Genomic DNA, 22,360 nt, shown 5'->3' with positions numbered 1-22,360 from the left:
GACGATTTGTAAATCTCTAAATTGAAGAGCTTCAGATATCAATAAAATTTTCTAGGGCAGACAGCAGTCAGGACTTTCTAGACATGTGTGTTCTTTGCATGACCATTCTTTGTGGTGGCGAGCACTGAGAGGGGAGGGGTGATATTAAGCGCTGTCATGTGAAAGGAGATTTACGACGGAGTCTGAACCGAACTATTTCATCCGTTTGACAGCTGGCAGGGCGATCGATCTCGCCGCCCCACACACCACTCAGCCAATGAAACGAGAAAAGAGATCATTATTTATCAAATAACGATAATTTAATATATCAAACTCTTTCTTTTCAGATATATGAAACTTTGTCTGAAGCCCCAAGTCTGTGCATGCGTATGTGTGAGTGTGTGTGTGTGAGTGTGCACCACAATGACATTGGTCATTGTGCAGTCATCTTTTGATACTGCTCGTCACTGTCACAGCACAATAGAACACATTGGAAGTGTGTGTCTGACAGTCTACAGTGTGTGTTCCTGCTGCGTGATCAGTGTGGGCTACTGATTTATCTCCAACAAGTCAGTCTTTTTGGAAGACAGAATGACAAACACACACAAACACACACACACACACACACACACACACACCATGCATCCCTAGGGTGTCTGTCAGGGTTGTGAATATCTTGTGAAGTCTTTTGGGCAATGCTGTTACAGAGACAGACCTCTTTCTAATCTGGACTCAGTCCTACTAACACACTGGCAGTTAAACAACATCAAAAGGACATGAGAGAAGGAAGGAAGGAATGGAGGGAGGGAGAAAGAAAGAGAGAAAAAAGAAATAGAGAGCTACCATGTACATGGACATGCAAACACACAGCTTGCATGCATATCATCTGTTTGACTAAACCTACAGTCTCTGTGGGCGCCTACGCTTGCCTTTTTTGATGTTTAATTAAAACTGAATCGGTGGGGGTGAGTGTGTGTGGGGGGGCATTTGTGGTGCTCTGTTTTGAAAAATATGCAAATATCAATAAAAATGCATTAAAGAAACATACTACCAGCCGCTTCCAGGGGAAGGGAGGAAGGATAAAGAGAGAGAGAGAAAGTAAAATAACCAAACAAATGAGGGAGGGGGTAGGACACCACTTGCCAGAAATAATGAAACAGAGCAAAACACATAAAAGCTCACACGGCCATTTCCACTACTTAATTTATGCACAGCTCTGAATGCCCGAATAATGCTAACGAGCGCTGGTGCCTCCTGATGCTGACAACTGCAGATACCTTCTGTATTCAGCTCCACCCCCACCGCCTGGAGGATAGACAGATCTCTCTCATTTTATTGAACTCTATCACAACAACAATGAAAATGTGGAAGCTATGTGGATTTGTTGACTGAGTAGTGTGACACCAAGCAGCACAAGCAGTTCACCCTGGCTTTATCATGCATGCTGGGTTATCGGGTTATTATGGGAACCAATAAAAATGCCTTTTCAATTCAAGAAGACGAGCTACTCAAATCACCTTCAAAAATTACTAGAGGCACTTACTTGGCCAAATAATCTGTCTATGTCATGCCTTGAAATACACTTGGAGAAAAAAATTAAAGGATTCACATATGGATCCAACAAGGAAGAACTCAAAAGGTGTTAAGCACAGATCAGTGTCAAAAATGGGTTGTTATGACACTGGCAGATGGGGAATGAGTCAGACACAAAGTTTAGTGTCATCTTTCAAAATAGGCATGTATTTACAGGGAAATCCATTAAAATGTTGTTTTTGACAAGAAAAGAAATCAGAGATCCATGTGTAAATGTGGAGGTGAATTAAAAAGTTATAAGTGAGAAAATATGATTGATTGTAATTTGGGTGAATCTGGCATTTAAAATAGGGCAATGACCTAATTGTTTTTGACATTTCATCTTTTCTGTCCGATCGACACATTTGTTCAAGTGTGTGCAGCTCCTGGAACAAGCTCCTGAACAGTTGCTTTAAATTTGAATTCATTCACAGGTTAATAAATTGCCCAGATAAGCTAAGCTCAGAATCTGACACATCTCTTATTGACTTGTCTATCTCTCTTCAATCTTATTTTATTAGCAAAGAGCAATTTACAATACATTCAGGTAGCAGGCTTCTTAGTTTCACCAGACAGAACAATGATTATATTCAATGACAATGTTATATTATATTATATTGATTGTAGTCACAGTTAAAAAGAGCACACATTCATTTTTGGTCAGCAACAGGACACAAAATCTTGCATGTAGGTTGAATGTGCTACATGCTCATTCACCACCATGACCCGCACCCCATGCTTACTTAGCCTAGCTACATAAGAGACAAACTATTTCTTGCATTGGCATTGGACACTGGTAATGGATGTAAATTCTGAGTTTGCCCACACTGATATCATCCTACAACACTGACTGCCGGTTTGCCGCGAAATCGAAAACGTCGCCAGCTGCAGATGATATGAGCTGTACAAGCGATTTGAGCTTATCAATTGGTGACAAATATGTGCAAAAGTAAGTAACACCACACACACAACTGTGTCAGACACATAAAAATATCACATACCTGAATCTTAAAGTTTTAGCCAAGTTATTTTTAATGTTATTCACTTTCAATTGTTGAAAAGTCAAGATAAAATGATATAAGGGATTCCAAAGGAATCTACTAAATGCAGTCAAACTCCAACCCTAGTGCACTGTTTATGCTCCTAAATGATAAAAAAAAAAAATCGGAGCATTGTGCAATTGGCAGTTTCAAGCTTTTATGAAATAGTTCTGATGATGGAGAGAGGGATTGTTGGGAAGCAGAGAGGTTAGGAACTGGCGTGCACTACTGCATGCAGACAGAAAGGAGTCAGAAATGAGCAGTAGTTAGGCAGGTAGGAAGAGGAGAAGCGTTTTTTAGTTAGACAGGAAATAAAACACAGAGATCAGGGGGAGAGGACGACTTCTCCAACCTCACGGATCACATCTTTTCAGTTGGGTAAACAGAAGGAAAGGACATTAATGACAAAAAGAGACAAACAGAGACAGAAGAGTGAGAGGAAAAAGACAGCAGTACAAGACCCCTCCTGTTAGGTCCTTTCGAAGCGAGAGGAAGGGCTTCACCCCTCAGAGTCCGCCTGATGAGGTCGCCCACTGGGTGACCCCACTTTCAACCTGCAGCCAGACAGCCAGGAAGATGGCCACATGGACAAAGACAGACAGACAGACTGACGCACTGAAACAAGAAAGAATAGCTTTTTTTTATACAAGACAAAAAGCCACACACAAGACAAAGAGACAAAGACAGAGGAGAAACAATCGACAAAACCCACCAAAGTGGAAGACTGGCACTGGTTATGGAGTAGAGGACAGAGTGGATAAATTAAACATGAAGGCGTGTTTCATTTCGGGTGTGTGTTTGAGATGGAGGGATGAGGAGATGGATGGGAGTTGAAGGAGTGGAGAAGTGAAGGCACGTTTTTAAAAGAAGGCACACAAGTTCTGTTGGTTTGAGTTACCCCTATCCCCCTTTAGAGAGCATCACTAAACCATTTCAGACACTTTTCAGTAAAGTATAAAGTATAGCCATACATACAGTTACCCTAGAAGATACAGAAGGAAAAACACATTGACTAGGCATTAGTCAAAAGCAGAGAAAGACACAGAAGAAGAGGGATTGAGAGGAAACAAGCATTACTCGTTGTAAAGATCCAATAGAAGCCATTACCCCTCTTTCACATCCTCTAGCTCTACTCACCACAGGGCCCTGGCTCCTTGATGGGGATAAGGGTCTTGCTCAGACACTCCGCCTTGCGTCGAACACAGTCGTTGGTGTAGGTGTGGCCGTCCTTGCCGCACACAGGCTTGTAGGTGCCGTCACATTCGATGGGATCGCAGGAGCAGCGGGCCTTCAGCTGTTCCACCAGACACACAGAGTTGAAGAGGCACTCCTCCTTACAGTCCTCTGGAAGAAGGAGATTAAGAAAGTAAAGAAAGGAAATTTATCTACAATCTATGGATTGTCTATTCCTGCAGAGTTCACCTAACTCTAACCCATTTTCAGACTCATCAAACCTTGCAGTAACCTCTTGTACATGGTATGGAAACATCTGCATTCGTTATATTTCTCCGCTTAATTCTTCATGTTTTTTCCTTCAATTTGTCACCCATCCGTTCAGACACTGATAAGGTTTTTTTTTTTTTTAGAGCTGTTTCCAACTACTCCAACAGTGTGGCAGACTGATCACCATAGAGGAAAGGACAACAGTACTCAGCAAGCGCAAAAAAAAACAACATTTCAAGCTAGCAAAGTGTTGAACTGATTGTTCTTCCTGCTGCGTGACACTGCTGGTCCAACCTTTGGGAAATAAATCCGTTTCCATCCACACAGTAATTACTTGTTAGGGTGGACTGATGTCACTGGTAGTGCATGCAAAGTCTTTTCTTTCAGCAGCAGAGGTTACGCCTTCTACAGAAATACATGAAACTGAACACATTCGAAATTCATATGTGTCAGTTTGTTGAGAATGAATACAGTAATTCTAAGAAGAATCAAGCCAAACAAATCAGGCAACAGACTGCAGGTGGACACAGTACTACATTTTTATGTTAATTTTGAGTATTCATTGTTTAGGCTAATTTTGTCCAAAACACATTAGGTGAATAAAAGCAGTTAATTTGTTTACTTCATTTTTAGAACAGTAACAGTCATGTTTTTGCTGCGATAATTGAATGATTGTTTTTACCATACAAGGGACTGGATCATCAAAATGTGAAAATATATTAGATTTGATTGAATTTAATTAGATTATTAGATTTGCAGTTGTTTTAGTTTTAGTTCAGGATATTCCGGAGTAATACACATGTAAATAACTGCCACATTGTTTTATTTCTTTACACATAGTTCTATTATTGTTTTATAACTTGCATTTGTTTATTCCATATGCATATATTTTTACATTCATTTATGTCAACTGTATGTTTGTCTATGTCTAGCACCTAGTCACCATAGAAAATTCCTTGCACGAGCAAAATACTACATAGCAATAAAGCTCTTTCTGTGTTCTTTGGTCATGTAACGCATGACAATTGACTGGATATTAGGCTGGCCATCTAACTTTAATAATAAAGTTCTACAATAACTTTAATAAAATTGGGGAACTCAAACAAAGAATTTAATATTAGGGTCAAGTTAAAGTCTAAACTATTTTATTCATTACATTTTGACTCACTAAGCACAAATTTAATGCGGAAATTAAGAGGAAAAAAGAAATACTGGTAATGTGAAATGGCAAATTTGTCACTGAAGTGAGAAAATCCAATCTGAAGCAAGCCTCTGTTCTGGAGGCGCTCACTAGTCTACGGATTTATTTCATTCCTGATCAGTGGATCAAATTTGTACAGCAATTCAATTCCTTCTTCTCTTTTCTTTAAAAGCCTGTCATGCCACACTTAATTACATCACTGCTGTATCTGAGTGAGAGGGCTACAAGGATGTGCAATGTCATGGTTACAAGTCGAAATGGCCATTTTCATTAGATACCAATTTGCCATTTGCTTAGGGATATGATTTCATGGATCTCTGTTTCAAATTGAATTATTCTTTAATTTGAAAAAGGCATAGCGAAAAGGGGTGGGGGGGTGGGGGGGGTGGGGGTGGGGCGTTCACCCACTTGCTCACGCACATGTCCGCACACACATAGTGACACACAAACACAACCTTGAAACACTACTTGGATGGGATTTGTGCAATTTTAAACCTTCCATCAGGTTGTCAGGCAGAGCTAATGGGAGAACCAGGGTGTGTCAAAGAAGTGTGTATCAGTCTTTATTGTTGAATCTACCAAAGGGTGTCCTGCAGTGATCTATTCTTGTCTTTGTCATTGTCTGGGGTCTCAGTGAATGGGGAAAGGGTCTACGCACATCACTGTTGTACACCAACACAGTTGTGGCTTTACGTGGCCCCGCTGACAACACAGCGGGAAAATTGGATTTCCTCCGATGGCTATCAGATGTACAGTAAAAGCTGACAGCTCTTTGTTGACTATGGCTTAAACCCCCTGTTCTAATAGCACAGATAACAGCCCTGGAGGCTCTTATCAGGCTGGAGGAAGCTACTGCTAGCATGGATACAGTACGGACCCCAGGACCTTCGAATCATTTATCTCTGTGCCATGCAGTGGAATACAGTTACAGAGTTAGATTTTAATGCTAGTTCACCTACACCTGTTCAAATCTTAGGAAGATATCATGTGAAATATGTAAATGTGTGCATATATGATAATGTGATGCAAATGTTTCTGTTGCGTTTTTGCCAGCCCATTTCGTTTCAACCTTCAACCCCATCTCAATATTGAGGGTGGTTTGCCTAAATTAAAACATGCACTATTTTTGTTCACTAGACCTTTGTGATGAATGTGTTTAAGAAAAATAGTACATTGGTGGATTGCCAAACTGCTAAAGATAGGCATTATGCTTTGAAGGTTTCTGTTGAGCACTCTCCCGAGCATTGGACCAGGATTATTTTAACAACAGTGAATAAGTTTTGAAAATGAACCCGACAGAAAAGTCTCATGTGTTGTTACATAATAACATGTTCATCTCTACGTAACTTTTCAAAGTACTAGCAGTCCACAAACATTCTATAGTGGTAGAGTCCTTCAGGTGGAAAAGTGGGTGGTTATTGGGTGTCCACCTATCTGCTATGGGTGAGGTGCGAGGTTATGGAAAGTAACAAAGTAAAGTCAGGAAAAGTTAACTAATTCGACAGGAGGGCCAAAAGGTAAAAAAGCCAAAGGTACATTGCTACTCATCTTACATATTTTTGTGCATATTTATATATTTACAGTATATATATATATATATATACATATATTTAGCACATTTGGATGTAATCTTTTGCTGTAATTTTGTCTCGTCTCACCTTGCCCTCCTCAGGATAATACAGCAATAATGCAAAACAAGAAGAGGGAAGATATATCGAAATGTTATTAATTAAAAAGTCTGCATTGGAGTTATGAGCGTGTGATTTTACCCTACTTCTTTTTATATCAACCTACCTGCAAGTAGGCACCTCACTAGAATAGAAGGCATTTTTCTCCAGCTGCTCATAGCTTACTATACTGTTTTATCCAGTGTGTTTTTGCACTTAATTTTCCCGACTCTGATTCCAAAAAGTTGTGCAATTTGGCAGTTAGTGTGAGCCCAGTTGTCTTTTTCACAATATCTCTCTTAGTTTTCGGTAAAGGCCACAAAGTTCGCTCTTACCCAGACTGTTGCATCGTCCTGCATGGATCTTCTTGAGCTTGATGCTCTTCTGCATGGCCGTTGCTGTCATTGCACACTCGCTGGGGTAAGTTTGGCCGTCGCTGGCACACAGAGGCTCATTAGCTGGGGGGCACGAAGATGGCGGGCCAAAGATAAGGGGCTGGCGGGTGAGAGCCTCCACCCTGCACATTGTGTTCAGACTGTTCTCATTGTCTTTACATGGGTCTGTGGAGACATGGACATTCATGAATATGTACTGCACTACAGCACAGTATGTGGTACAATTTGATTTGTGAAATAACATATACAATATTACATTTAAAATATTACAGGATATGATGTGTTTACTAAACTGCCTCAAAACTTCCTTTCAAAGTTAAGCTCATGTTGCTTTGGTAAGCATGGTTTCAAATTGCAGTAAACAACATTATTCCTTTTTTTCAACCCAAATAATCATCTCAGCAAAGGTTGAATGGATTAACATTTGTAAATTTGACAATATTTGAGTAAATTCAGAGAGAAGAGAAATGAAGAAAAAGGAGAAGACTATGAAAAGGAAGAGGTGAAGAGGAGACATGAAAACCTCCATCACTAGGGATGTAGTGGTACATGTAATAATGTACTAATGTCGCTGCCTCCAAATGGCAAACACAACTGAGAGAACAGGTGCATGCGTACAAACAGTGCTGGAAACGTGCGTACTCCACTTCCCACACAAAGGTTGTGATTTATAAAAAACAAACTTGATGGGAGAAAGTGTGGTCCTCCTTGCAAACTCTGAGCCACATAAACTGGAGAAATGACAAACGGCGAATTACCGAATCACGTGTCAGAAGGATGAAACGGTCTGAAATGAACAGGCCTACTATTGTGTAAAATAAATTGAAATATTACCTCTGATTATAGGCTTAAAGCATTTCTGATTTTCCCTGAAGTGCGCAAAAAACCCCATCATTTAAGATAATTTACAGCGCACACAAAATGAACCAGATTTAGAATCATAAACACAAACGGAGATATCCGTTTCTGCAAAAGAACGCCTCAAATATGTTGTACAGTGTAATCAGGAATCATATTAATTAATAGGCTACTTGTATGCAGTGCAATTTATTCTAATAAATAAGGTGAACAGGAGGAGAAATTACATTTAAATGCAATAAATGTGTCAGTCGAGCAAATACGAGTGCATAGTTTCATGTAGCCTGTTGTTATCACATGTTCGTTGGCTTATCATGCCAAACGCTGTGCGCCAGCGTGTGGATGTGATGCGCTGCATGTAAAAGTTTATATCATATAGCCTGCAACAAGTTAGATTTCTTTAACTCATCGGCAGGCTCGTTAAGTGAGTGGACTGTTTGTGTAGCCTAAATACATGTTTAAACACAGGTGGAATGCATTTGGTTTACTCTCTTTTCAAACGGGGGAATCCAGATTAGTACCCGGGTCATCCCATCTTGTGTGTGTGGTTCCCCCTCCAGCCAGTGACGTCACTACTCAAGAGGAATGCCCGTTCCTGCAGATCGTTTGTAAAGGGGTGGAGCTCCGGTTCCCCCTTTCCTTCGGTGCACAAGCTTTGCGTGAAAGTGCGTTTTTTACCCACCAAACATGCTTCAGCTTCACCAAAATGAACGTCAGTGTCACACTGAGTTAAAGTTCATTTTGTAGCTTTTCTGTCAGAATTAGCCTCCTTTTCTTCATGTAGTCAGTTCGTATTAATATTAATGAGGGGTGTTTCAGTGACCATTTATAGGAAACTATGGGCGTTTGGAGGGTCGGACAAGGAGCTTGCTCACGCCACATTTCAGGTTGATTGTGATTTATAAAGGAAACATTGCTTACATGTGTGCGTACGCACGGTTTTTTAACATTTATGGATTTTGGGTGCACGTACACTTTTAGAGAGGATTCTACACACAGTTTTAAAAATGAGACCGCTGAGCTGGAGGATCCTCCTGTGACACAAATCCACTGTATGGGAGCATTAATTATGATTTCCAAGTTAGTTACATCAAAAATGGACAACAATTAGTGTCAAACTGTATGCCAACAATGATTAACTCAAGTCGAGTATGTTTGTGTAAACACTGTCATGTATGAGAGCATCAAGCAAATGTGTCGATTAGCGGAACATGCAAAAAATGACTGGAAGTCGTTTTCCCCACTGCGTTCAGGCAGCCTCACACAGCAGGTTCGGACCATACCAAAGTAACAACATATGCTATAGAATGTCTATTATTATTATATGCCAATATGCGAACACACTCGGTCACAGAGAATACAGTATTTAAACATATGGTCAAAGTGATTGAGCCCTGCTACAATGTGCCTCAATGTGTGCATTTTAGTCATTCTGTTGTGCCTGCCCTAAGTAACACAAATTTCAGTGATGCTCCATGTATTACTGACATTTGTGTTTTTTTCTGATTGACAATATGCCAACATTTGCATGCCTTAACTCTTACAGTAAGAATTATGCCCAGTGAGCCACTGAATATACGGTATGTTGACTGGTACATACTGAACCCCTATCCATCACTGTTGCTTCACAGATTTTATCAGTGGCCCAGCAGTTGAGAGCAGTTCAGAGTGGGACCTTGGATTTGGAGGCAAGACAAGGAAATGGATGAGGAGACGGTCGGTTTGAATTGCTCCCTGGCACCTCCCTCCATCCAGGGGAGCATCGGTCTGGCACACTCGGCCATATCAGTCCGTGATCATAATGGAATTGGTTTGTGTGGGGCGTGGGTGTTACTCCTTGAAACAGGAGCCCAGGCTTTATCCTATTCGCTATGCTTTCAGCATGTGGGAAGACAAAGGATTTATGTAGCACCATGACATATCAAATCACTGCCAAGCTGCCGGCGAGTCATTCAAAACACACCAAGGATGAAACACCCAATCATAAGGAAAGGAGTAGAAAGCAAGACAAAGTGCATGAGAAAAAGAAAATATGGAAAATGATTTCCAAACACCTCTGGCAGAGATACAAAGAGTGACAATGCAGAGACATAAAAAGGGACAGAGCACTTTGGCTGCTGAGGGCTGGGAGGCGGAGTGACCACGGCCAGCTTTGGCCAGGCCTCAGATTGTTTTCTATCAGCACAATGCAAAGGCTTTCAGAGACTAACAACCAAGGAAACAGGGGTTTTATTGTAATGCATGCAGTGTCTCTGCAAAACGCAGCGTCTCACCCGCCAGCCAGACCATTATCTGAGAGAAAGACCATTACCTCCCATTAACTGAGAAGAACTGCTTCCAGGATCCATGCTTTCCTCTAGCTGAGCAAGTATGGTAATTACAAAAAGAATGGTCTGTTTGCTGCAAAAACTAGCAGTGCAGATAAATCAACTGCATTTGTCTGGCTTGGGCTAGCAACTTGAAATAGCCAAGGCTTTAGATGAAATGGCTGTAGGAAGATTTAGAGGACCATCAGAGACGACTGGTATGAGAGCACCCCCCCCCGGGCAACTCAGGTCACTCTGGCCAACTCAGACTAAATTTATATGACCAACCTTCCACTGGTGGACCTGCACATCCATCTCCTGTTGCCCACCACCCTGCTCTGTCTCTCAAAGGCTAAAGCTGCTAAGAGACAGAGTTTGTGTTTGCTGTTCTTTTCCTCCACCTGGCTCGCCACAAAAAAGTTGAGTGCCTTGGGAGAACAACCATCGCCTGATGCTAACAACGATGAGCAAAAAAGCTCGCCCTGACGAAACGACAGCTTTGAAGACCTACTTCCGAGCTGGAAAAACATTAGCACTGCAGGAGTACCTTTGTGAAGCAAAGAGAATTAGCAAAGGCGCACTGTAAATAAGTGGGGTGTGTAAAGGAGAAACAACAAAAGCAAGAGGTAGTAAATAGAGTGAAGAGAAGAATAGAGAGGAAAGGAGCAGATAATGTAGAGTAGAAAGAAAGGTAGAGTATTTTCTAGTAATATATATTATTACTATTATTATTATATTACGAGAGACAGGAAATGTGGGAGAGAGAGAGAGTGGATGAAATGCAGCAAAGGGCCACAGGTCAGACTCAGTCCCAGCACCTCAGCTTGAGAAGTCAGTCTATCTATTTTCTTAACACAATTCTGCCGGAGACCCACCTTCAAGTAAGTTATAAGCAAGCATGTGAGGAGCCTAGCTAATAAGAATAACTATGTTAATGTTAGTATACAGCTGGGTCGTCGAGGTTACTGTACATAGCTGTTAGTCAATATCGATTGCACCCCCCCACCCCCACCACCCCACTGCCACAGTTACGCTGTAATTCTGTGGGACACACTGCACTGTGCATTTACAGATGTTTCTGCTGGTTTCTCTTAAAGCTAATAAGCCTGTTTCTTCCATGCTAGCATTTCAGTGGCATGCTGCAACATAACACCGCCCCCTGGCGATAAGATTGCCAATTTATGATTTCAAATAGCCATGATTAGATGATATGAAAACAGAGAAGATCACCCAAGCCTAGAGCGGTGAGCAGAGGTAGAGCTTTTTGACAGTTCTGAGTCATTTATCTAGCAAATATGCCAAAAATGGATTCCCCTTGCTTATATGATTATAAATGTAACATTTTCAAATAATTTGAAGATGGCATCTTCGGCGGTGAGAAATTGTGATAGTGGACAATAAATACACTACATAAATTGATCCATGATAGAAAATAATCCTAAAGAAAACATGAGGAGAGAGCTTACCACAGTGCCCTTGATATTGCACTCGTATGTTCTTTTGAATCTTGCAGGCGCTCTGATGGAGCTCACACTCGTTGCGGTAGTCCTTTCCATCACTGCCGCACACTGTCTGCTTGGGTTTGCCCTCGCAGCCGAGGGGGCACATGCATTTAGCCGACAAGCCATCTGAAGACTGGACACAGGTGCTTCCATAACTGCAGGCCACCTCATTGCAGGGGTCCTTCAGAGCTGCAGGCAGGGACGGACATGAAAACAAGGTTTAGTCAAAAGCAGGGGGTTCTTCCATTGAAGAATATACCTGTCAACCAGCTGTACTCCAGGACACTCACTGCTGCTTCAGTGGATCATGGATGACAGGCCACCTTATTTAGGTAGCTGCTGGTGCACTTTTAGAAGCTCAGTGCTGTTATTCTGGGTTTGAAGAACTACTTGACACCCCTGGGTAAGGGCCCACGGCCACAGCGGTCTACTCATGCAAACAAGTTGCGTTTCATTTCACAGCGCAGCACAAATTGATTTAGGAACTCTGAATTCATAACACATTCTCTATTGCTATGCTTGAGCATGCTTTAATCGCCACAGCTGAAAAGCGACCCTCTGAATATTTACCTTTCTATAACTGAGACCAAAAAGGGAGGAGGGAAAAAGGGAGAGAGGTATTCCCCCCCGAGGACTTTGTTTCCACCCTAATTAAACAGCATGCCACTTGTCGCTGAGTGACTCATTCCGATGATAGGAGACGGTGCAACTTTTAATTTCGCCTGTCTTTGCCACTGATGGGTGCTTTTCTTGGGTTTCATATGCTCGACAAAAGGCAGCCATCAGATTACAATCGCTTTCATCTTGCTGTATGATACATATTTATGACTGTCATGGACAAACATGCTCTCCCCTGAGAGAGAAGCCGAGCATATGCAACCCTCTCATTTCCTAAGCCTGCCACTTTAGAATAAATATTTACCCATGTCTGATATTATCCCCTCTTTTGTTGCAACCAACACAAATTCATTTAATTTAAAGATGGAGTGCATATATTGAATCTCAGATTCTGTCACCGCTCGTCTTGAAGAAAAGACAATAAAGGAATGTGTTTCAGGTTTGTCTTTTTTTTAAAGATAGAATGGCACTGCCTTGTTAATAAGAGACTGAAATGTGTGTAGAGAAATATTATGAATGTGTAAGGAGACAAGAGTGCTACAAGGAGTGCTCTTGATCAAAGGATATCCTCCCACCTCGCTTTCCTCATCTTCATGACACATTTTCCCCCCTTTCTCTTTCTGCTCTCTCCTGTCAAGTCCTTTTGAGGTTTGGTGCGTTGGACTCGTTAACGAACACTTTTCCCCCCCATTTTATATTTGTGCAGCAGGAATTTTGAAACAGACTCTAGACCAAATTTATGACAAAGACACCTCAAAGGTAACTTCAAAATAAGGTACTAAATTACAGCTCTAACTAAGGGAGACTGATGAATATGACTTAACTGAAATCATAAGTCATTGTGAGCAATCGATGGTGGCTTAATGGCAGCCAATGTGAACTAGACAGTGATTGTGACACTTGGCCTCTAATTTCTGTCATCATATGAACAATGAGACACTGATGACCTGTGGGAAACAGCGCTGTAGTAATGACCTTGTTTTTTCTGCCAGAGCAGGTAAAAGGCCATGTTCAATCATAGCAGCATCAATTACAAACAAGTTAACCCACTATACAATTTGACCTTATAACATAGTTTGGGCTCTTGTAAAGTAGCATACAATACTAGTAGAAATAATCTTCAAAGAAGTTCTGTTTTGATGCACTTTCTGTTGGAAATGGGAGGAGGAGATATGTTGTTCTGACAAGAAGAAGCAACTTGTCATAGCGCTTACAGTTTTCGTAAAATGGTGGTTGTTAAGGCGGAGGTGGCAGTTACAGCGACTGAGGAAGATGAGGGAGAAGATCCTCCTCTCCTGCAGAGAGGTCCCCTGTTTGCTTCGTGACAGTAAACAGCACCCTTGCGCTTCTTGATCTCATTAAAAAATAGCCCGGGCTTTCTCCCTCTCTTTTCCTGCAAGCGAAGCTGGCGTGTTGACAGGCAAAGAGGGGTGGTTGTGATAGTAAGGGGCACGAGAGCTAGGTAGAAAAGGGGGAGGTGGGGGCTCTTGATTTGAATGCTAACGGGGGCCGTTTTGGATATGAAGCACTGCCTCGATGGGGCGTTAGTGCAGATAAGCCTCTCTTCTCAGACTCAGACAAGCAGGCAAATTGCCTGGGTGAATGTGATCGGTGTAACAAGCGGAGAAAAAAAAGAGAGAAAAAAAAACACACTCACCACAGCAAACTTTAGGGAGTTCTCGCTTATATTTTCTCATAATTATCATGTGAAAGGTGGCAAAAAAAGAAGAGAAAGCGGGGAACTGAAAAAGTCAGCAGAGCTGGCTTTGCTAAATTAGAATGATCCTCACTGCCAATTAGATCAGTCTCCCTCGCTGGAGTAATGCACAGCAAGGTTTAGACTGCAAGGATAATGAGAAAAAAAGGCAGATAAGGATACAGATAGACATTTAGATAAGACACAAAGTGACACTGAAGCAACGGCATTCCAGCACAAACAGAGAGAGAGGACATCTCTAGCTTGTGGTGAAGGAAGGAGAAGACAACCCAAAGTTGGCATAATGGGGCCCAATTAACAGAAATTCCTTCATATATGTATTTACATGTAAGGAGACTAAATGTTGGTTTATTTACATTTAAGATACAGAATTTTTAAAATATATCTATTTTAAAAGCACTTTGGGCTCATTCCTGTCAGTCCATCACAGCTGGACCTGGATTTGATTGGCTCTTTTTACCGAACAATGGCTCCAGCTCTTCTGATCAGAGGCATGGAGTATTTGAATTAATACACCTCGTGGAATATCTACACTCATTTGAATCAATGGGCCGGCACTGTCTGCCAGTCAGGAACGTATTGTGACTGGTCTACCCCCGTGTCTTAGTGTGAACTCGTGTGATGTGGCGATTCCTGGATACACACCATCACACATCAAGAGTAACACACAGACATCTCTGCAAGTTGGGCTTTAATGTGGGGTAAATCCAGATGTAAAGTGGCAGAGATGCTCACAAGTCTTTGACCTAGAGTCCAAGTCAAGTCTCAAGTCTCTCGTGGTTATAATGAATGTTGTATCACCTGCTGCGTTCAAACCAGGCTGCTTATTAAACTGCATAGCTATGAGGGATTCTCTAACTGTAACCTGTTTTTCACTTATAGAGCACAACCGTGTAATGTGCACTGCAATTAATGACAGCTTATTAATGACTGTAAGTCAACACATCCCCCAGACTCTTAAACCAGTGTCTTATTAATGAAATCAACACTTTTCAGGGCAGAAACTACCTTTCAGTCAATAAGTAGAGGCTGCAATCACTTTCTGGCAAGTGAAATATTGCATTTTATGGGCTTTACTGGCCATTTAAAGGTATTTTAACAGGTAAAAAGGACTGGATTGGTTGGTACACAGCCAGTTAAATAATATAGAGTCATAAGGATAATTGCAAAAGAAATCATGTCTTTATTTTATATTTAACTCAGCAGTAAGTCATGTTAATTTTAGGCTATAGTCTGTTTTCCAAATATAAACAAGGATGTTAGACATACGCCTACCAAACACATAGGCTAATCCATCGGCAACAACAAGCTCCTTTTATTGATATCATGTCATGCCTGATTACGCTATAAACTGAATTGTGATTATTCCATTACAAGAAACGGTAAAGTTTCACAAAGACATACCTTTGCTATTACCATGGACATAAAGTGATGTTTATTTGCACGTTATGTCCGTTTGACCCACATGCAGCTGTAGTTGTAAAGAGACTAGGCGATACGACCTTAACATACTGTGCGCTCCAGTGGACGGCAATCAGTTTTGTGTTACATAGGCAAGTCATAGGTAACGTAGGGAGGGGAATAACAGCAAGCTCATCAGACGCACCTCAAAGGTCAAGGGTCAAGTGTTTTGGGGACGAGTCTCAAGTCAAGTCTGAAGTCACTGGACTGTGGCCCATCGTCCTGGAATGAACTTCAGTCTAAGCTTAAGATTGGCGTGCCAATTTCCTTAGCTGCTTTTAAAAAAAGAATATCAGACACTCTGACGGACATATTTTAAGTTATGTAATGTATTGTTTTTCAACTCATGGTTGAAAAATTGTGTTTTACTTGTGTTATACAGGACTCCCTTGTAAAAGAGACTGTGTCTCAATGGGACTTTTCCTGTTTAAATAAAGGTTTATATATATATATACTGTGGGTGCGACGTAAATGTGACTCCAGTCCGAGTCTCAAACTTCACTCCCCATCTCTGCAAAGTGGGACAGAAAATTCATTCTGTGATGTCTAATGCCTTTACAGTTAAGAACTACATGACACTTGACACTTAAGTAGTCAAATTCACGTAAATTTAAATGTAAACACATCCACAAACACATAACCTACAAAGGCCAAAGGGGACATAACCTACTAGATTCCAAATTAAGTGCCTTTCTCAAATCTCTTTGAGCTGCAGATATGATGAACCTTTGAAGACAATTTTGAACCAAAGTTGTGGAAAACTAATTTTGTGCCAACAACGATGAATTTCTCCATTTTCCCTGTCGGTTTTTTATTTATGCATAAAAATGCAATATTTAAATTAAGACATACCTTCTCAATAAAACAACAATTATTTGCATATTGGAATATATTTGAAAACTGCACTTCCAGCTGTAAAGTTGGTTGCAGCACTGCTGGAGTGATACTGCTGGTGCTGTATAGCAGTTTCCTTATGCGAGGTATCCTATAGAGTATTAGGTTGACATCAGACTCATGAAAATTACAGAACCTTCAGCACAATACTGAAGAGCAGGTCATGGGGGGTGATGTCTCCCTGAAAAGTGGGGCAGAGGGGTTTTGGAGGATGGGGGATTACAGTGATCCTCTCCCCTCTCATCTCTCCCCCTGGCAGCCAGCAGCCAGCTAGGCAGGTGGGGAGCTCTGCTGCTCTCTGATCCTCTGTTTTGTGCTGCAGTTTATTAATGCTTCATTAGGGACAGGGAGTTGTCTGTGCCATGCTGGTTTAGCCTGATGCCCTGCCGCCACGGCGTCAGCGGATGCCCAGATGTGTGTACATATGTGGAGATTGTGTGTGTTCATATATGCCAGTGCACATTTACAGGCTGTCATAGAGTTCAGATAAGTCCGCAAGTGAGTGTGTGATATGTATGTATGTGTATTTAAGTGTGCGTGTGTGTGTGTGTGTGTGTGTGTGGTGCTTCCTGTTGTGCTGGTAGTGATAAGGGTAGGAGCAGGGGGTTGGAGCTAATCAAATGCAATGATGCGGCGTGGGGATACTTGGCAGTGTGTGTTCTAATCAAGAGACCCCCCCATATCATCACCATGAGAATAAGAAGGAGAAAAGAAGACAGAAAAGAGAGAATGTGACAAAGAGAGGAAAACGGTAATGAGGGGATTGAGTTCAAATGTCTTTGAGAAATACTGCAAGAGAGCATTGCATACAAAGAGAAGACATTTGCAATAAAACATTCACATGTATACGGTAAAGAAATTGTCAGACATTGTGGGAAATACGGGTTTGCTTATTTGCTTTCTGTCCAACAGTGAGGCATTTAGACAGAGCCAAGCTACCTGTTTCCGCCTTCTTCCAGTTTTTATGCTAACCTAGTCTTAACACGTCCCAACTCCAGTTCCATACTTGCACTAATCAATATCCTTATATGAACAAAGGGTCAAATCACTACAAGAAATGTGAAAGGAGTTGCTTGTACTGATGTGCCCATGGCCTGCAGTTCCCCTCAGCCCCATAGTGTTTTTGCATCTTTTGCTCAGTGTTTTGGCTTATCGGCCCCCAACTTTACACTTGGGTTCTGTTTCAGCTTACTCATCAAACTAATTTACCTAATTTCAAGCAGCTTTTTTCAGTGAAAAGGCAAACACACTGCATGCTGCCCAGGATCAAACAGACAAAGTTAGCAACTAGCTGGTGAAGCAGGTGAAATGGGGAAGTTAGCACCTAAAGAACATTATTTTTCAGGAGTTGGTGGAGGCCAAAACAGAGCTAAAACAAGAGTGAATATTGGACGTATAATCATGGAGAAACATGACTCCAAATGAATGCTAATGTTGCACTGTGTCTGTTGGATTTGTAAATAGGCAACAGTTCGCCACAACAATTTTATAAGGCCATAAATGTTAAACATATGTGATGCTCAGCTTAAGAGTTGTGCTCCACAGAGGCTATAAAAACATAGAATTATTTCAGAAATTCTGAACTATTCCTTTAAAGCACACTTCTACAACATAGCACATTTTGCTAGTCTTTAACATTAATTAAATCGACCAAGGTAGAATATGAAAACTTTAAACTTTGCAGTGTCCAAAATCACTCCCTATCTGCCACCTAATGTACTGTGTCCGAATTCTGTGTGAAAGTGTAAAATGTATGCAGAAAAAAAGACTTGATTGACATGTGATACCAAGCATGTGAAAAACAGGACGTCCACAATAATGAGAACCAATAAATAAATAAATAAAAAGTTGGTAGAAAAACTAGAAATGTGCTACATAAATGCAGTCCATTTACCATTTAAACAAAGGAGGGGACATGCAAGCAAGGAAAGGCTTAAAGTTGAGAAGTAGAGAGGTGGTATGAAGTGAAGTGTGTGGAAGTGAGATAAGAGGAAAGGGTCAAAATGGGAGCAAGAAAAAGGCAGTATGGAATGGCCGGAAAATAAACAAGATTAACAGACAAGATCAATACAGACCAACATCCAAGAACCAAATATAAATGAGAATGTGCAGCCAGACAACCAAACCAAGTGATGAGGAGCAGGAGGCAGGGACTGAGGGAAGGCCAAAGGATTAACAGTCTTACACACCTCTCCAACATTCTGTCAGTGCACATTCACACACACACTCTCCCTTCACTGTGAGGGCCAACGGCTGGAAGATGATTTTCTGCGTTTGATGTAGTTCTTCAAAGAGCTCCACTGAATTGCAGCTGTTGCTCTCTTTTACACGCGTTGCTGTTTTACCCTTGAGAGTAGAAAATGAACCACAAAAAGCCCTAATCATACTCCAGTCTGTTGGTCACATTCACCCCAAAGTAGCAGTGTGTGAGTGTATGTTGGATAGTGTTTATCTGGACAGATTTTAACCCAAATGTATCTAAAGCTTGAAAGATGCAGTAAACCACAGGTGGGGTGCTGACTATGACTACATAGGGCCCATTTATTCTGCTGAGGGACAGAAAGAAGGCAGAATGGGATTAAATCGTCTGGATGTGGCATTTATGACAAACACAGACAGATATGTACAGGTCTTTGAAAGGCCAGTGCACAATTTCACAAAAAAAAAAATTCTTCAGCTTAACCTCAGACACTTTATTTGAATGAAACCACATGGAGCCTTGAGGCAGTTACACTTGCATACTAAAAAGAACATTGTAGAAACCATCTGAACAACACAAACATAATTTAATAATCGATATGACAACAGCTGATACATTTATACTGTGCATCATTACATACATATGAATTATAGTGGCAGTAATGGGGATATTGTGGTCTCCAGGTAAAAATGTCCGTCCACTTGGTGTATTTAGCAAATATACGTAGGTAATGTCAAAATATACAATGCTATGGCAGCGAAGCAAGCGGAACAAGCTGGTAATAGCATTAAAATATTATCAACTAATAAAGTTGTCTCCACATCCAGCACAGAGACAGCACATACACTCTTCATTTAGAGTCATGTTTCTGGCCACCTGATGAAGTAAAATCCAATATTTACTCTCGTTTTAGCTCTGTCTTGGTCTACCACTATTCACCAGCTAGTCACTTACATTGTCAGTAACTTAGCACTTTATTTGGACCTAACCAAGATGCTTTTGTGCCTAAACCTAGCAGCGAATGACCACCATGTTGAAATACTGAAGAACTAATCCTGGGACTGACGTATTTAGGTCAGGTGTGAAAGTGCCCCTCAGTGTCTTGCTAAATGACTGTCTGTATGCTTATACATCAGGTGCCAAACCATTCACACAGTGTCACGACTCACTTTATTTCAGACCTGTAATCCATATAAGCAAGCTAAAAGAGATAAAAGATAAGAAGAAAAGACGGACAACACTAGCTGATGGACAGTCTGTTTAACCTCTGGGCCCCCCTGTCACCTTAATGGTGTATGGGAAAAAGTCAGCGTTACCTATTGGAAAACTGTCAGTGCTTGTACCAAGAGTTGTGTCTTTTGGATTAAGGCTGAAAGTAACAAAGAAGATAAATAAAATAAGTCGGGGAGTGCAGTCGGAGATGCTATTAACTGCTTGTTTGTTTACCTCTTTAAGGCCAGGATCACACATAATCAATAATGCATTTATGTTGTTTTAAATTGTTGAGTTCTACACCAGGCACCCCTGGATCAAATGCAGTGAGCTGAATCTCTTTAGACCCACTTAGCAGATTTAGCATTACAGCAAACATTTATACCACAGCTATGGTTCACTGATGTGATGAAATGTTTTCATCACATCCTCACTAAGAGAGACAAACAGGAGAAATTACTTTAGTATGCATAATAGTTTAAAAGCTGAATAAATTCAATGTATAACACACGTTTATGCCTGCAAACTGACAACAAACTGAAAACAGAAAGAGAGCATCAGAGAGCAATGCATTCAAAATGTCATTCTGGCTCTAGAAAGAGGTACGGGGACTCATCTGGGCTAATTGGAACATATGCCACAAGATCCCTTTCATTAGCTCCTGATTAACGGAAGCCAGTGGTGGGGAGCCAAAATCAGCACCGATGTGCAGCAAAGCGTTGGCTAATCATACTTTGCCTTTGCCATCTACACTCGCTAATGAGTGATGGGCACTGGGCGCAATATGCTGTTAAGAGCTACTAAAACATCAGCAACAACATAGGTGTTGGTCCTCAACACAAACACATCTGTATGAGGGCATACAGTATCAACACAAACTGCAGGAATGCATAATAAAATCAAAGACATGCACTGATAATTCACTCTGCTTTATCTCTCTTCTTGACAATCCCATGTAAATACATGTATTTAACAGTTCTCTGTTACTAACAGATAAGAGAGCAATTACATCTACAATTCTATATAGAGTGTTAACGCTACAGGATTTTAAAAAATTACAAAATTGCAGCAATATTAGAAGGGACTGTTTCACTATTTGGATGAAAAGCTCACAGCTCGTAATAGCTGGCTATAAATGGTCAGAGGCCACAATGTTTAGGAACCCGTGCGCTACATTATGACTTTTACATTTCAAGTGAAATAAACTGAAACAACACCAGCACCAACTATGGAAAACAGAAAAAAACAAGAAATTATCTCGTTGTATACAAACGCAGAAATACCACAGTAATCAGTGGTTAGCAACAAAGACTAAGACTTAATTTAAAGAATAAATTCTGGTGGATTATAATTTAAAACTTGTGCTGTTTATCAACTTCTACATTTCTCTCTCTCTCTCTCTCACACAAACACACACTTACAATGAGACAAACCCATTAAATCAACGTTCCCATTTCAGCTGTGCAATTCAGGACCCTGTTTAAAATAAAGACAATTTCATTTAAGCTTTTTTGATAAGTCTCTGGAAGAGACTGAATGAACCTGCAGAAGGAACAGAGAGTATTGACATTTATTCAGAGTAAATAGTAGATGAAAATAACTTGATTGAGTCTCTTCCTTTTCTGGCAAGCATTATTATTGCAGGCAGGCGCTGTGTGTGTGTGTGTGTGTGTGTGTGTGTGTGTGTGTGTTTGTGAGTGAGTGCATGTGCCTATTATTCTAATTGTGAAGAAAATTGTTATATCTAACAGTAAGAATTTTAGGGAGAAATGAAGGTACATTTGGCCTGTCCTTACAATCCTCACAAAGTTAGAACGAAGTTAAAGTGTTTAGGGAAAACAGTAAAGTAGCATTCACATTGTTACCAGAGTAAATAAGTCATATGGTCAGCATCACCAGTCAAGTGATTCTGATAAACACTATTAAACTGACCTATTCATTCCAATGAGAAACAGCATTTTAATGGGGACTTGGTTGTGAAATTCCACAGGATATTGTGTCAGGACACACCAAACAGAGGAAGTGTTAAAAAATGGGCATGCTCCATAGCGACAAACAAAAGGCAGCAAAGACTGTTATCCCCTGGGTGTAAAAGCAATTCACTGTCAAATGTTTTGTACAAACATTTGGGTTCTTCAGAATGAACAAATTCCTGCCATTATGATGTAGAAAACTTAGAAAACGTACTTAGAAAATGTAGAGTTACAGGTTTTATAGAATGATAGGAAAGGATTTTAGGAAGAAACATATATTTAAAATTGCCATTTTAGTAGCTCTCATAAGAGGGCAAAGGAA

General features: G+C 40.8%; 1 protein-coding gene across 4 annotated transcripts in view; it reads right to left on the bottom strand.

Moving 5' to 3' along the window:
- Positions 1-22,360, bottom strand: part of agrn (agrin) — a 261,254-nt gene that overhangs the window by 76,995 nt on the left and 161,899 nt on the right. For all 4 annotated transcript variants that reach the window (XM_038723324.1, XM_038723325.1, XM_038723326.1 and 1 more), the window contains 3 exons: positions 11,928-12,152; positions 7,238-7,462; positions 3,729-3,935 (listed from right to left, as the gene is read on the bottom strand). In XM_038723324.1, the coding sequence (XP_038579252.1) occupies positions 3,729-3,935; positions 7,238-7,462; positions 11,928-12,152 (657 nt within the window). The remainder of the gene's footprint in view (positions 1-3,728; positions 3,936-7,237; positions 7,463-11,927; positions 12,153-22,360) is intronic.

This window comes from Micropterus salmoides, unplaced genomic scaffold (genome assembly GCF_014851395.1).
Source record: "Micropterus salmoides isolate LMB-PRFRI ecotype aquatic unplaced genomic scaffold, ASM1485139v1 Ms_hic_scaffold_16, whole genome shotgun sequence".
NCBI classification, from domain to species: Eukaryota; Metazoa; Chordata; class Actinopteri; order Centrarchiformes; family Centrarchidae; genus Micropterus; species Micropterus salmoides.
Note: the sequence above shows the minus strand (reverse complement) of the source record. Positions and strands in the feature narration are given on the sequence as shown.